This window comes from Dermochelys coriacea, chromosome 2 (genome assembly GCF_009764565.3).
Source record: "Dermochelys coriacea isolate rDerCor1 chromosome 2, rDerCor1.pri.v4, whole genome shotgun sequence".
Lineage (NCBI taxonomy): Eukaryota > Metazoa > Chordata > Testudines > Dermochelyidae > Dermochelys > Dermochelys coriacea.
The window spans coordinates 238,677,231-238,694,709 of record NC_050069.1 but is presented as its reverse complement, the minus strand read 5'-3'; the positions used below and the strand labels follow the sequence as shown (position 1 = coordinate 238,694,709).

At 45.7% G+C, this 17,479-nt stretch overlaps 1 protein-coding gene across 1 annotated transcript in view; it reads left to right on the top strand.

The window, feature by feature from the left end:
* The window catches only part of ODAD2 (outer dynein arm docking complex subunit 2), a 184,098-nt gene that overhangs the window by 12,989 nt on the left and 153,630 nt on the right, over window positions 1–17,479 (top strand). Inside the window, exon 7 of the mRNA XM_038391298.2 lies at window positions 4,192–4,308. Within this exon, the coding sequence (XP_038247226.1) occupies window positions 4,192–4,308 (117 nt within the window). The remainder of the gene's footprint in view (window positions 1–4,191; window positions 4,309–17,479) is intronic.

The following is a 17,479-nucleotide window of genomic DNA, read 5'->3' as shown; positions in this document are numbered from 1 at the left end:
AGTTCTTGGTCCCACACTACAAGAAGGATGTGAAAAAATTGGAAAACGTCCAGCAGAGGGCAACAAAAATTATTAGGGGACTGGAACACATGACTTACGAGAAAAGGCTGAGGGAACTGGGATTGTTTAGTCTGCGGAAGAGAAGAATGAGGTGGGATTTGATAGCTACTTTCAACTACCTGAAAGGGGTTCCAAAGAGGATGGATCTAGACTGTTCTCAGTGGTAGCAGATGACAGAACGAGGAGTAATGGTCTCAAGTTGCAGTGGGGGAGGTTTAGGTTGGATATTAGGAAAAACTTTTTCACTAGAAGGATGGTGAAACACTGGAATGCGTTACCTAGGGAGGTGGTGGAATCTCCTTCCTTAGAAGTTTTTAAGGTCAGGCTTGACAAAGCCCTGGCTGGGATGATTTAGTTGGGGATTGGTCCTGCTTTCAGCAGGGGGTTGGACTAGATGACCTCCTGAGGTCCCTTCCAACCCTGATGTTCTATGATTCTATGATAATGTGGCCTGTAGGTTTTATATCAACCAGCAACAAGGAGCAAGGTCTCCCTCTCTGGTGCATAATCCATTGTATACACATTTCAGCAATGTACCTACCTGGCACTCAAAACACCCTGTCTGTTGCTCTCAGCGGGCATTCCTCCCATGACTACAAATGGGAGTTGGACTTTTAGACCCTCCATGGCATATTTCAAATTTGGGGATTTCCAGCAGTGGACCACTTCACCACTTTCACAAACTGGAAGTGTCATCTGTTCTGGTCAAGAGGGGATCTAGGATGCCATTCTCTGGGAGATGCCTTCCTCCTACCTTGGACAAAGAGACTATTCTACATATTTCCCTCAGTGCCTCTGATATTAAGGGTGCTGAACAAAATCAGACAGGACAAAGCTAGGGTTATTCTAGTACTTGCAACATGATTGAGACAAGCATAGTATCCTTACCTATTTCACCTGTCCCTCTGTCCAGCAATAAAGCTTCAGCTTACCCCTCATCTTCTTTCCCAAGACAGATAGATTGTTTCATCTGAACCTAGGAGTTCTCTGCCAGAAGACATGGCTCCTTGATAGTTCATGGGGCTAGAACAGTGGTGGGCAACTTGCGGCCCGTGGGCCGCATGTGGCCTGTCAGGGTAATCTGATGGCGGATTGTGAGACAGTTTGTTTACATTGACCGTCTGCAGGCACAGCCACCCGAATCTTCCAGTGGCTGCGGTTCCCCGTTCCCAGCCAATGGGAGCTGGAGGAAGTGGTGGCCAGCATGTCCCTGCAGCCCGTGCTGCTTCCCACAGCTCCCATTTGCCGGGAATGGCAAACTGTGGCCATTGGGAGCTGCAGGTGGCCGTGCCTGCCGATGGTCAATGTAAGCCAGGCCGCGTGTGGCCCATGGGCTGCAGGTTCCCCACCACTGGGCTAGAGTCTGCTTTTTCTGTGGAGGTAGTACAAGTGTTATTAAACAGTAGGAAAGAATCTACCCAAAATACTTACCTTCAATAGTGGAAGAAATTTAGCCATTGATGTGAACGTCCATGACTCGCATCCAAATCTTCCCCACTCTTGGTTATCCTGGATTGCCTGTTTTCTTCAGTTGCAGGAGGATTATCAACCAACTCTGTCAAGGTTTACTTGGCCGCCATAACAACCTTTCATTTTCCAGTGGAAGTGTTCTCTGTATTTGCTCACCCAGCAACTTGAAAAGTTCATCAAAGGATTGGGGAATGTTTTCCCTCAAGTGAAAGACCCCACTCCATCTTGGGATCTTAGTTGAGTTCTCAGATGTCTTAAAAGTTCTCTCTGTGAACCAATGGTGACCTGCTCCTTACTGAACCAGTGTGTGATGACAGGCCCTTTTGGTAGCCCTCACATCAACCCAAAAAGTCTGAGACATTTGGGCCTTAATGGCAGACCCTCCTTTCATGATTTTGTTCAAGGACAAACTATTCTTATGTCCACCCCCTAAATTCATACCAAGGTGTCATCTGAGTTTCATCTTAATCAAACCATTCTTTTACCCTTTTTTCTGCAAAACCACATAACTCCTAACAGCAGACTTCCTTCCATCCCTCAGGTGTCAGAAGAGCAATGGCCTTCTATATAGACAGGACCAAACCATTTCAGAGGTCTCCTAGATTATTTGTTTCCATTGCAGACAGATCTAAAGGATCCACACTCTCCTCCCAGAAGCAATCAAGGTGGATCTTTGGGTGTATTAATGCATGTTATATGTTGTCAGCTTTCAACCTCCTTTCGTGGTGTTAGCATTCTTTATTAGGTTGCAATCAACATCTGTGGCATTACTTAAAGATGTTCCAATATCTGCAGAGCCACTACATGGTCTTCAGTACATACTTTCTCCAAGCACTATGCCTTGGTCCATGCCTCTAGATTCGGTGTGGCAGTTGGCTATGCAACTCCGTCTTCATTTCTGGACCTGTTTCTGTAGCTCCCTCCTTCCTGTGGGTATATTGCTCTCGGGAGTCATCTGCAGTGGAGCAACCATAGGGACACTATTCAAAGAAGGAGAGCCTTGTGCAGTAACTGTAGTTCTTTGAGATGTATGTCCCTATGGGTGCTCCACTACCTGCCCTCCTTCCCCTGTACTTCAGAGTTTCCTTGTAGAACTTTGTGGTAGACTTTGTGGTAGAGGGTGGTTTGCCTGTGCAGTCCCATATAGCCCTGGTGTGGAACACAAGGACATGTAGGACACATGTGCAGGCTGAATGGACACTGCTAATGAAAAATCTCTGAATGAAGGCATACGGGGTGCATGTCCCCTAAAGTGGAGCCCCCATAGGGACACACATATTGAAGAACTACACTTACTGCACAAGGTTACTGCACCTTTTCCTTCCTGAGTCCCAGTCCCAAACTATTTTTCTCTCTTCTTATGATGATTGCTTGTATAAAAATGTAAAAGTTTGGGACAAGTATAATAAAGAATAAAACCTACACAAAATTTCACAGTTTTTTAAGGGAAAAAACCCATACATTTTTTACCCCAGCTATAAAAAAGGACATGATCATCTAAACACATTCTACTGGATGAAGTGCTTACTACTATGAATCCCATTGAAATAACAGATTAATAGATTTTGTGGGCCAAAAGGGGCCATTACCACCATCTAATCTGACCTGCATAACACAAACCATAAAATGTCACTCAGTAATTCCTTTATCAAGTCCATAACTTCTGATTGAGCTACAGCATATCTTTTAGAAAGACATCCATTCTTGATTTCAAAACTTCAAGTGATGAAGACTCAATCACATCCCTAATTAAGTTCTTCCAATGGTTAATTATCCTTACTATCAAAAATGTGTGCTTTATTTCTAGTTTGAAATTGTCTAGTTTTAGCTTCCAGCCATTAGTGCTTGTTATGCTTTTGACTGCTAAATTAAAGAGCACTCTACTGTCAGAAATCTTCTCCCCATGTAGGAAGTTATAGAACATTGTTAAGTCACCTCTTAATCTTCTTTATGATCAACTATAAACAGACTGAGCTTCTGTATTCTCTCACTGTAAGGCAGGCTTTCCAGATCTCAAATCAGTATTGTAGCTCTTTTCTATATCCTTTCCAATTTGTCACCATCCGTTTTAAAGTATGAACACCAGAACTGGACACAATATTCCAATAATGGTCTTGCTAATGCCATATACAGTGGTAATATCCCCTCCATAGTTCTACTTGCTATTTCCCTGATTATACATCTTAGCTTTCTTAGCCACTGCATCTGATGAAGTGAGCTGTAGCTCACGAAAGTTTATGCTCAAATAAATGTGTTAGTCTCTAAGGTGCCACAAATACTCCTTTTCTTTTTGTGAATACAGACTAACACGGCTGCTACTCTGAAACCTGCATCATACTAGAGGCTTATGTTTATTTGGTTTTCCCCCATGGTTCCTAAGTCCCTTTCCATGGGACTACTCACAAAGCACCACATGCAGTAGTAACTACTTGCAGGACTGGGTCTAAGATGCTGATCCTGCACTGAGCTCCATGTGAGTGAACCCTGGGGCCCCTGCTAATCCCCACTGGCATTCATTGGGGCTCTATGCTGGCACAGTGGTCAGTTGTGTGAAGATCATTGCAAGCTTGGGACCTATGTTTCTTAACAGTATTTACCTTACAGATGGAAATCTATTATGAAAGAGAATAATAATAATTTAAAATTGTGTTCTTTTTTAAGGGTAGAGAAAAGGAGAAAGATGATATTGACTATAAGAGAAAAAGTGACATATATAAAGATCTTATAACATTATTAAGGGAAAGATCACCAAAATTTGTAGAGAATATGGCTAAACAGGTATGTATATTCTGATATTATTTTACATACTGTACTGTGACATAGTCTACTCCCAGATCGGTAGTGGTGCCTAGCAGTGAGCTCACCCCGGTTATGTGGCATGGCCCTTTAAGATTTTGGGAGGCTTTGATGTATGCAAAAGATCTAGGAAATGAGATATTGGTGGAGAGGAAGCAGTCCCCAGAATATGTAATGATTTGGAGAAAGTCAGTTACTGTTTAAGGGGCTGGGACCAAAAGTCTTGCAGAGTGTGTGGAGCAAGTCTCTCCTCTCTTCCAATCAATTGGGAATGAGCTGGAAGTAGACGGCTGTGTATATTCAGAGAGACACCACCAGGAGAAGGTTATTAGTTGAATCCTCTGAATCTGGGGACTATTTGGAGAAAGGGGCCAGCTGAATGAGAAGCTGGTTGAAAGCCACAGCTGGCCTGAGGTAATGAGCACAGCTCAAAAAGGGGAGCAGCGGGCCTTCTGTACCAAGGAGGGAGTAGCTTGACTAAAACTCCCTATCTCTAAGAAACAGGGCTTTTAAGACTTGTGAACCTAAAGGAAGCTGTATGAACTAAATAAATTGAATCCTAGGAGAAGGGGAGTATTGTTTAAAGACTCTGGAGGCAAGTGGTTTATTTCTGAACACTAGTAGAGCAAGCTGAAGGCAGTGTGCATGCAGGGCCTTGCTTGGCCAACAGGGGGCATGTCCTTTGAGTCACTGTTACAAATAACTGCATTTGTAAGAATTACATGGGTTCTGATCAACTTGGTCTAAAACACAAACATTGCTATATAATGGACTTGCAAAGTTGCTAGATTTCTGCAGCAACGTTTCTAAAGAAAGTTAGTAAAAATCTACTGCATATTTCATGTTTTCTGTTGTAGCTACAATGTATATCCGTGATTAGATGTAGAATTTCCAAGAACTTGCAATGCCTTAATTTCTTTTGTATTTATGTAATACCCTATAGTAAATATATTCATATGCTATAACATCAAATCATGACAATGGGAGACTATTTTTATCTTCACTCGTCCATGAGTGACCTAGTAAGTGTAAAAAATATCTTTGTGATTACTGTATTTGTACTACCTTATTTTTCAGTGACACCTTTCTAATATTTCTACTTAAAATATTTTTAAAAGTTGAAATGTCAAGTTTTTAATTTATTTGTTTTTTCTTCCAAATATATGTTTCTTTTGATAAAACTTATCTAGAGAAAATTCTGTCAAGTATCATTATTGAAACAGTAATTGCTACAATTTTATGGATTAAACTACCAGTTTTATCAGTTATCTGCGGCTATAAGCCTCCTCCCAGAATAGCTGTGGTATGATACAGTGTTATAACATACAATGTATAGTTTTTATTACTATATATGCAAGATACAGCCCAAAGAGAAAATGAATAATGAAAATGGGTAAATGAATAAAAACACAATCAGATTTATATAATAGATTCCTAGGGACAATGGAAACCACAAGATGAAAAAAATTGGAATGGTATTGACAGTACAACTCACCAGACCGTTAGTATGTAATATAAAAACACAGCCTTATAATACATACCATTTACATTTAATTAATAATTTGGTATCATCATCAATTTCTTTTTCTAAAGTTGTGTTTCTAAAGATAAATAATGTATCTGAGTATTTCAAGAAATAATTTTGTTGTAATTTGGTATCCCATCTTGTATTCAAGATACAATTAACTTAGGCTTGAATAGAGACTGGGAATGGATAGGTCATTACATAAAGTAAAACTATTTCCCCATGTTATTTCTCCCCCCACCCCACCCCCCCACTGTTCCTCAGATGTTCTTGTTAACTGCTGGAAAGGGCCCACCTTGATTATCACCACAAAAGGTTTTCCTCCTTCCCCCCCTCCTTCCTGCTGGTAATAGCTCATCTTAAGTGATCACTCTCCTTACAGTGTGTATGATAAAACCCATTGTTTCATGTTCTGTGTGTGTGTGTGTGTGTGTGTGTGTGTGTGTAAATCTCCCCACTGTATTTTCCACCGAATGCATCCGATGAAGTGAGCTGTAGCTCACGAAAGCTTATGCTCAAATAAATTGGTTAGTCTCTCAGGTGCCACAAGTACTCCTTTTCTTTTTTATGTTTAGCTTATTGAGATATGGCTCCATATGAGAAAATCCTGCACCATAAGTATCATCCTTTCCTAGCTTTTCTCAGCAGAGATCTAGGATTTGAACTGATATAGAGATTGATCTACACACTCCTAATAACAAAAGGAGTACTTATTAGAGCATAAGACATTTGTTATTCTCTAAGGTGCCACAAGTACTCCTTTTCTTTTTACGGATACAGACTAACACGGCTGCTACTCTGAAACTCCTAATAACAGTTTCTCCATCTCATGGTTGAAATCATTTATGGAATAACATAGAGAAGCTTGCATTGCTACTGCCTTTGCTGTATCTGTTCTTTGGTTAATAGCTACAATTTCCTGTACAGTCAATCTGGCATATTTCACAAGCACTAAAAAACTTAAAAAGCATATTGCATATGCTGGGGGAGAGTTGTTAGAAAAGAAAATATTCTTGCTGCAGTGAGTAACTGTTCTTTTTTGTAACTGTGATTTTAAGTGGTTAGAAAGAAATACATGGCATTTATCAATACAGAAACAGAATGTACAGTATGTGAGGTCTGGAACAAGTTTGCTTTGTGACATACTGTGAGAGAACTTCCTCCAAACAGTCTCCTGCTAATGTTCCTTAGGAGAAAGAGGAAGAAGAGAGAACTTCTTTCAGCCTAAAATCTCACCCTCTTCTGTTGTTGATACTTCACACTCAGGGTATGGGTCAAGGATCTGAGTCTTCATGTTTGTTTGCATGCCAAGATGAGGAATACTGTACCTTCATCAAGGCCCTGGGCCTCAACTGCGATCCTTTCGAAAGTTCAACAGGACTCCTTTCAGAACTCATCAGCACTAATTTGTGATTGACTTGGAGAGCACAGTCCATTATTGAGCAGTGTTAAGCAGGGCCTGGGATTCCTTTCATTGACCTTTTAATGCTATTATACAGGAGAGTTGCACCGTACCTTGTTGAAGCTGATGGGTATAACAGCTGCCCTTCATTTGGGATAAATGTCAGAAGAGGTTAAGCTCCTTTTTGAATAAGGTAACTGAAACAATAGGAGCCACCACCCAAAATGAAGGCCACATGCAAGGCTGATCAGGAGCTGACCTCATAAGCACGGGAACTAAGGGTGTGGGGGGGTGTTGTAGCATCCCCGACCTGTGCCTAGGGTCCGGCTGCCAGCCCCATGCCTGAGGCTCCGCTCCTGGCCCATGCCTAGGGTCCTGGCTGCCGGTCCCATGCCTGCCACCGACTGTGGCCCCAGCCTCGGCCCCCTTACCCCTGTCTGTGTCTCTCCCACTCCCAAAGCCAAGGCCCTGGGGGGCAGGGGGCATGGACAGGGATAAGGGGGGTACGAGTTTGGGGACCACTGCTTTACGGTTTCCTTAACTGGCTTTCAGCACCCTCACTATGAAGTATTCCAGGGCCACTGGCTGAGCTATGTGGGTAGAGAGGTTTATTTGAGGCTGAATGCAAAGGCAGAGGGCTCGGTATTTTTTTGCTGGGCAGAGAGGGAGCAGAAAGCCAAGGACAGCTAGAGAAGCACAAGTATAATGTCACTTCGAGAAAAATCAAAGAGAGACAGATCAAGTGCTGGCTGGAAAAAAGGCTTGGAATATTGAGCAAGGAAACTGTCTCCCGTTGGATTCCTACTGTGTTCTGGGAAACAGGACTTTGTGTACATTCTTTGTAAATGAATAGGCTTTCACAAAAAACCCCAACAACTATCATTTTCTCCTCCTAACAGGTATTGCAATACCCTGAATGTTGGCTCACAAGGCAACAATACAGTATATATTTCCCCTACATGGAAGAGCTAAATTATTTATCAAAAAAATGTAATTAGCTCGAAGAAAATTCTTAGAGCTCATTCTCATGTTTATGGGACTCCATTTTATTTGGTGAAATGAGCAAATAATTAGGAGCCAAATTTTCAAGAATAGACACTGCTTTTGAGTACTTCATTTTTGTGTGTCCAACTTTGAGACACCTTGGGCCTGATTTTCAGAGGTGCTGAGCTCAGGTTTACTTTAACTGAAGTAGCACATTTTTGAAAGTCAGACCTAAGGTATTTCAAGTCGGGCACATAAAACCAGTGGCTAGTTTTGACAATTTTGGAATTAACCTTTAATATTTTGTTCTGTCTAAAAATAATACACTGTTTTAATAATACATTGCTTTAAAATTCATTCTACATCCTTGCTTAGACAAAAATAATTCTTCATAACTATATATAAATGTGAATTTACAGTTTAAGTATTGTGATGTATGAACATTTTTAGACATAATTATTGCAGTAAAGGTTTTAAAAAGGTTTGACTTCACTTGATCACCAAAGATAGAAAATGCTAGATTATTATAAATTATCCCCCATTGAAAATGGCACATATTTGAAGGTACTGTTTGTTAGATAACACATTTGCTTTTCTTAGTTTAATCATTTTTTGCTAGGGTAATAAATGTAGCTACTTAACAAATGTAAATATTGATTTCTTCAATTTTGTCAGATAAAATCACTTCTAACTCTGTATTCCCTACTGGTATAGAGTTACTGTTATACTGAACAATATAAAGTATATCAGCTTAGTGGCAGTAGCAAAATATTTTATTACCCCATGGAAGATCTAGGTTAGTAGATTCAATATTTAGAACATATAATGTAATAAAGGTTGGTATTGTCAAGGTGTAGTGTTCTTCGTTTTAGTGGCAAGTAAGCTAACTGTCTCTGCTTTAGAACTCTTGAAGGTAGAGTTAATATAGAATTTAAAAATACAGTAAGTGTTCCTGTTAGTATGGCAAAAATTCCCCAGAGATGTATATTTTTGAAAATATACAGTTTTTGAATTCATTATAAATTTTGTGTATAAAATATTAAATGTACTATTATTTCTGCCGATCTGGAATAAATGGGTATTCCCTTCCTCATAGCAAACTTCTAGGTAGCAACAACTAACAAAAAAGCTCCAAAGATGTTGGTGTCTCTTGACAGCTGCTGCATTTCTGACTCTGTCTAAATGTAATTAAGTTGCAGCTCAGTGGTTATGATTGTTTCTCTGAGATAAAATAATTGGTTCTTTAGAGGAAATGATAGTTCTTCTTCAAGTGATTGCTCATGTGTATTCCAATAGGGTGTGTGTGTGCATGCACGTGCGCTGCGTGCACAATCGTTGGAAGGTTTTTCCCCTAGTGGTACCTGTTGGGTCGACTGTGGAGCCCCCTGGAGTGGCGCCTTCATGGCGGTATATATGGGTCCCTGCCGACCTGCCACCTGTTCAGTTCCTCCTTACCGCCGGTGAAAGTCGTTGGAGCAGCTCAGTCCCTTGCATTTGCAGGTGGCTACCTAGTGGTTCCCTTTTTCTTATTTGTAAATAGATTAATTGAGTTGTAGTTATAATAGTTAGTTAAAGCTTACTTTGCCCCCCAGCCCCCCCCCCGGTTTTCCCCAGGGACCATGGCATGCCTCGGTTGCAGGGGTTTAAGGTGTGCGAGAGGTGTACGAAACCTATGCCCAGAGGCGATCTGCACACTGCTTAAGTGCCTAGGAAAAGATTTGTCAGACAAACAAATGCTCAGTTTGCAGGAGCTTTAGACCCAGGACTAAAAGAGAGTGGGACTATCGTTTAAAGCTCCTTCTGATGGTGCTGGCCCTTAGCCAGTACTGGAAACAGCACCAGCATCATCAGTGCACAGTGCCCTGGCCTCGGTGTGGGATACCCCGGCACCAAGAAAGGACTCCTCCAAGGAGCATCGGCACCACTCCCTGGCTTGTAAAGCCAGCTCTAGCGGGCGGCACCGCTCACAGTCCCTGGTGCTGCATAAGAAAAAGAAGACTGACAGGGATCGTTACCCTGTCAAGAAGCCCCAAGGGGATTCAAGCGGGGTGTGTCCTGTGGCGAGACACCCATGGCCTGGACTTCAAGACCCGGCACCGTTGCCTCCGGCCCCAACCGGAGCTCCCTTGAGTCCAGTGCCAGTGGATTCCCCAACTCGGGGGGAATTGGAAGAAGATCTCAATCTTCCCTCCACGCTGGATACCACGAGGCAGCGCAGGACCTTATTGCCATGATGGCACAGTCCCTGGCCCCAAAGACGCGAGCACCGGCACTGCTCCAGATGATGGCCCAAGTTCAGGCACCATCAGCGGCACTGATGATGGCACCATCTACGGCATCTATGGCAACATTTATGTGGCACCATCTCCAGCACTCTTCATGGCACCGATGGCAGCACTGCCCCCTGTTCACCATTGGGGCAAGCTCATGATGTTTTGGCGCCGCTCCCCATCACCTCAGTACCGCTCCCTGGCACCATTGGGCTCCGCCCCCCCATGGTCGGGCTCAGAGTACTCTTCTGACTCGGAGGTTGAGTCCTCTGTCTCCCAATACAGCTGGTACCATTCATGATCCCGGCACTGGTGCCGGCACCATAGAGTCATGGACTCGTCAGCACTGGCAGTATACTGGCCACCCCAGTGGCAGGGCCCAGTACAGTGGCCCTTTTGGACTCCTTGGGCCTATCATCAGACTCAGGGTCAGGGCTCCAGGGCCAAATTGGAGGCATCTGCACCCTGTGCTTCTCCCTCAGTGACATCGGTGTCACACTACACCGCCAGGGCTCCGGAGGACCCCACATGGGACAAGGATTCTGAGCCTTCACACTAGGGTGCAGCATCCGAGCCAGCGCCACCAGCGGTACTGGAGCCACCTCCAGTTGGGGGGGGGACTGATGCACCCGACTGAGCCTCTAGGGAGCCGGAAGGTCAGGAAGACCCGGTCCCACAGCCCTCCTCCTCGCCGGACAAGGTGGTGGCAGGCACCACCACCACTCTACCAGCAATGGACACCATGGGACACCAGGACCTTCTTAGGAGGGTGGCCCTAAACCTAAAGCTTCAGGTGGAGGAGGTCACAGAGGAGTTGGACCCAATGGTGGACATCCTTGCTCCAGAGGGTCCATCTAAGGTGGCCTTGCCCCTGATAAGAACTATCCAGAACACTACTAGGGTGCTCTGGCAAACCCCGGCCTCGATATCACCCACCACTAAAGGGGTGGAGTGACGGTATTTTGTGCCGCAGAAAGGGTATGAACACCTTTTCACCCACTCCCAACCAGGGACTCTAGTGGTCGACGCGGAAAATCATAAGAAGCAGCAGGGGCAGCCGGGTCCTGCTTCAAAGTCATGGGACACTAAGAAGCTGGACCTTTTCAGCCGGAAGGTCGACTCGACCGGGAGATTCCAGCTTCATGTTGCCAACCAGCAAGCGGTACTCAGCCACTATGCTTTCAATTCCTGGAGTGCATTAGCAGAGTTTCAGGAGTTGTTCCCAGCTGAATCACGTAAGGAGTTGAATGCGCTTCTAGAGGAGGGCAGGGTGGTCTCAAGAACCTCCCTCCAGACTGTGTTAGACGCGGCAGACGAGGCGGCTTGCACTATGACCATCTCCATTACAATGAGATGCAGCACGTGGCTGCAGGTGTCGGGTATACCACCAGAGGTCCAGAACACTATCCAGGACCTGCCCTTCGACTATGCAGGCTTGTTTGCCCAAAATACTGAATCTCACTTGCACAGTCTTAAGGACTCATGGGTGACTCGAAAGTCTTTGGTGATCCACACTTCTGCACCCCAAAGAAATTCATTCAAGCCTCAGCCCCCGTCCCACTTCTATTCAGGGCCCCCGAGGTGAGACTCGTCCAGGAGACGGGGCAGGAATAGTTGGAGGTGCTCAGACCAAGGCCAGGGTTCTTCGAAACAGCCTCCTGGCCCAATGCCAAACTTTTGAAGATGTGCTCAAGGACGGAGCAACAGTACCGAGCTCAGATCCTTACCCCTTCTGTGTGAATCAACTGTCCCACTTCTACCATGCTTGGTCCCAGATCACATCAGATGGCTGGGTTCTGAGCGCGGTTGACGTGGGATATTGTATCCAATTCTGTTCCCTCCTACCCCCCTTCCACGTCCCTCTTCAGGAACCCTTCTCACAAACAACTCCCTTCTGCAGGAGGTGCAATTGCTCCTCATTCTAGGGGCAATAGAGGAGGTTCCTCAGGAGTTCAGGGCAAGTTCAGGGTGCTCCCATTTGGGTTTTCGGCGGCCCCCCAGGTATTCACGAAATGTATGGCGGTCCTGGCAGCCTTCCTCCGCTAATGTCAGGTGCAAGTTTTTCCTGGAAATCAAGGCCATATCACAAGCACAGGCGGAGGAGCATGTGTTTGTGGCTCAGGCCACCTTCCTCAGGCTGGACCAAATCCACACTAGCTCCGACGCAGAGAATAGAATTCATAGGAGCTCTCTTGGACTCCATGTAAGCCAGGGCTTTCCTGCCCAAGCTGCATTTCCAAGCACTCGGACATAATCAAGAACCTTTGCCAGTCCCCACAACGATAGCCAGAAATTGCATGAAACTACTGGGTCATATGGCAGTTTCCTTATTGTGGTCCAGCACACCTGATTGCGCCTTTGGTCCCTCCAGGCGTGGTTGGCGCAGGTGCACAGGCCCAGCAGGGACCCACTGGACAGAATAGTTACCCTCCTTCCTTGCATTCTCGCGTCTATCTGCTGGTGGCTACAGCCACAAGTGGTCTGTGGGGAGTACCCTTTGCCAAACCCCAACCTATGTTATCGCTGGTCATGGATGCCTTGGCGCTCAGTTGGGGAGTGCACCTGGGCAATATCAGAACCCAAGTCCTACAGTCTCATGCAGAACTATCAATTTAAGGGAGCTGCACATCAATTTAAGGGAGCTGAGGGCAATTTGTCTGGCATGCCAAGTGTTCCAGGCCCACCTTCAGGGCACGCGTGTGTCGGTGATGGCGGACAACACCACAGCGATGTTCTATATAAACAAACAGGGTGGTGCTCGCTCCTCTCCCATGTGCCAGGAAGCCCTCAGGCTGTGGGACTTTTGCATCGTCCACTTGATACACCTAGAGGCGTCATACCTTCTGGGAGCACAAAATGAGCTAGCCGATAGCCTCAGCCGCTCGTTTCACAGTCAAGAATGGTCCCTCCAAGTGGACATCATGCTCTCGATTTCCCAGAGGTGGGGTTTTCCCCACATAGACCTGTTTGCAATGCAGAGCAACAGAAAGTGCCAGCGGTTCTGCTCCTTTCTGAACCACAGCCCAGGCTCCGTTGCAGAAGCCTTTCACCTTTCATGGACGAATCATCAGCTGTATGCATTCCCACCCTTCCCTCTCATACACAAAGTCCTCCTCAAGGCTCGCCGGGACAGGGCTTCCTTGATCCTCATAGCGCCAGTGTGGCCCCGCCAGCACTGGTTCACCATGCTGTTGAACCTTTCAGTGGACAGACCAGTAGCCCTTCCCATGTGCCCAGCCCTCATCACACAGGACCACGGCTGTCTATAACACCCCAACCTGGAGTCTCTCCTCCTTATTGCCTGGAAACTCCATGGTTGAACTTGCTAGATCTTCAGTGTTCTGACTCAGTTAGGGAAGTTCTGCTGGGAAGTAGGAAACCCTCCACTTGTGCCACGTATCTGGCAAAGTGGAAGCGATTTTCCGTCTGGTCTCTGCAGATGGGCAACCCTCGCAGCAAGCATCAATTCCCCTTATTTTGGAATACCTACTGTACCTCAAGCAGCAGGGGTTGGCAATATCTTCTCTCAAAGTACACCTGGCTGTCATTTCAGCCTTCCACCCAGGGGCAGCAGGTAGGTCAGTCTTCGGGGAATCCCATGGTGGATTCTCAAGGGCTTGGACAGGCTTTATCCCCAGGTGCGGCAGCTCATTCCCCAGTGGAACCTCAAGCTGGTCATAGAATCATAGAATATCAGGATTGGAAGGGACCTCAGGAGGTCATCTAGTCCAACCCCCTGCTCAAAGCAGGGCCAATCCCCAACTAAATCATCCCAGCCAGGGCTTTGTCAAGCCTGACCTTAAAAACCTCAAAGGAAGGAGATTCCACCACCTCCCCAGGTAACCCGTTCCAGTGCTTCACCACCCTCCTAGTAAAGTTTTTCCTAATATCCAACCTCCCCCACTGCAACTTGAAACCATTACTCCTTGTTCTGTCATCTGGTACCACTGAGAACAGTCTAGATCCATCCTCTTTGGAACCCCCTTTCAAGTAGTTGAAAGCAGCTATCAAATCCCCCCTCATTCTTCTTTTCTGTAGACTAAACAATCCCAGTTCCCTCAGCCTCTCCTCATAAGTCATGTGTTCCAGTCCCCTAATCATTTTTGTTGCCCTCCACTGGACGTTTTCCAATTTTTCCACATCCTTCTTGTAGTGTGGGGCCCAAAACTGTACACAGTTCTCCAGATGAGGCCTCACCAATGCCAAAGAGTCCCTCGATCTGCTGGCAATGATCCTACTTATACAGCCCAAAATGCCGTTAGCCTTCTTGGCAACAAGGGCACACTGTTGACTCATATCCAGCTTCTTGTCCACTGTAACCCCCTAGGTTCTTTTCTGCAGAACTGCTGCCTAGCCGCTTAGTCCCTAGTCTCTAGCAGTGCATGGGATTCTTCCGTCCTAAGTGCAGGACTCTGCACTTGTCCTTGTTGAAACTCATCAGATTTCTTTGGGCCCAATCCTCTAATTTGTCTAGGGCCCTCTGTATCCTATCCCTACCCTCCAGTGTATCTACATCTCCTCCCAGTTTAGTGTCATCTGCAAACTTGCTGAGGGTGCAATCCATGCCATTCTCCAGACCATTAATGAAGATATTGAACAAAACCGGCTCCAAGACCGACCGTTGGGGCACTCCACTTAATACCGGCTGCCAACCACACATGGAGCCATTGATCACTACTCTTTGAGCCCGATGATCTAGCCAGCTTTCCATCCACCTTATAGTCCATTCATCCAGCCCATACTTCTTTAACTTGTTGGCAAGAATACTGTGGGAGACCATATCAAAAGCTTTGCTAAAGTCAAGGAATACCATATCTACTGCTTTCCCCTCATCCACAGAGCCAGTTATCTCATCATAGAAGGTAATTAGGTTAGTCAGGCATGACTTGCCCTTGGTGAATCCATGCTGACTATTCCTGATCACTTTCCACTCCTCTAAGTTCTTCAGAATTGATTCCTTTTGAGAACCTGCTCCATGATTTTTCCAGGGACTGAGGTGAGGGTGACTGGCCTGCAGTTCCCCAGATCCTCCTCCTTCCCTTTTTTAAAAGATGGGCACTACATTAGCCTTTTTCCAGTCATCTGGGACCTCCTCTGATCGCCATGAGTTTTCAAAGATAATAACCAATTGCTCTGAAATCACATCCGCCAACTCCTTTAGCACCCTCAGATGCAGTGCATCTGGCCCCATGGAAAAGCTCGTCCTGCTTTTCTAAATAGTCCTGAACCACTTCTTTTTCCAGAGGGCTGGTCACCTCCTCCCCATGCTGTGCTGCCCAGTGCAGTAGTCTGGGAGCTGACCTTGTTCGTGAAGACAGAGGCAAAAAAAGTATTGAGTACTTTAGCTTTTTCCACATCCTTTGTCAGTAGGCTGGCTCATTCAGTAAGGAGCCCACACTTTCCTTGACCTTCTTCTTGTTGCTAACATACCTGAAGAAACCCTTCTTCTTCCTCTTAACATCCCTTGCTAGCTGTAACTCCATGTGTGGTTTGGCCTTCCTGATTTCACTCCTGCATGCCTGAGCAATATTTTTATATGCCTCCCTGGTCATTTGTCCAATTTTCCACTTCTTATAAGCTTCTTTTTTGTGTTTAAGATCAGCAAGGATTTTGCTGTTAAGCCAAGCTGATCAGCTGCCATATCTACTATTTTTTCTACACATCGGGATGGTTTGTTCCTGCAACCTCAATAAGGATTCTTTAAAATACAGCCAGCTTTCTTGGACTCCTTTTCCCCTCATGTTATTCTCCCAGGGATCCTGCCCATCAGTTCCCTGAGGGAGTCAGATCTGCTTTTCTGAAGTCCAGGGTTTGTATTCTGCTGCTCTCCTTTCTTCCTTGTGTCAGGATTCTGAACTCGATCATCTCATGGTCACTGCCTCCCAGGTTCCCATTTACTTTCGCTTCCCCTACTAATTCTTCCCTGTTTGTGAGCAGCAGGTCAAGAAGAGCTCTGCCCCTAGTTGGTTCCTCCAGCACTTTCACCAGGAAATTGTCCCCTACACTTTCCAAAAACTTCCTGGATTGACAGGATGGTCTTGTCCACGCTCATGAGGCCCCCTTTTGAGCCCAGGGCAACCTACTCTCTGGACTTCAGAAAAGCAGACTCTGACTCCCTCAGGGAAGTTTCCTGGAAGGTGGCCTTTCTGGTGGCCATAACCTCAGCCTGAAGGGTCTCTGAGCTCAGAGCGCTGACTTCCGAGCCCCCTTGTACAGTCATTTCTACCAAAGGTAGTGTTCCAGTTTCATGTGAACCGGGACATATTTTTACCTGTGTTCTTCCCTAAGCCACATGCCAGTAACAGAGTGAATGCTCCATTCCTGGGATGTCAGGCATGCCCTAGCCTTCTACATCAAGCGCACAAAGCCGTTTTGTAAGTCACCACAGCTCTTTATTCAATAGCAGAGAGAATGAAGGGGCTTCCCATTTCGTCCCAGCACATTTCATTGTGGATCATGTCCTGCATCAGAATGTGCTATGACCTAGCTAAGATTCCAGCTCCTCCGCTGACGGAGCACTCCACAAGAATGCAGGCTTTGTCTGCAGCATTCTTTGTGCAGGTCGCTATCCAGGACATATGCAAGATAGCAACATGGTCTTCCATCCACACCTTCACGTTGCACTATGCCATCACCCAATAGGCGAGGGACGATACAGCCTTTGGCAGGGCAGTCCTGCATTCAGCAACCAGGTGAACTCCGACCCCTCCTCCGGGGAAACTGCTTGGGAGTCACTTATTGGAATTCACATGAGCAATCACTCGAAGAAAAAACAGTTACCTACCTCTCATAACTGTTGTTCTTCGAGATGTGTTGCTCATATCCATTACAAATCCCACCTGCCTCCCCTCTGTCGGAGTATTCCGGCAAGAAGGAACTGAGCAGGCAGCGGGTTGGCAGGGACCTATATACTCCACCATGAAGGCACCACTCTAGGGGCTCCACAGCTGACCCGATGGGTACCGCTAAGGG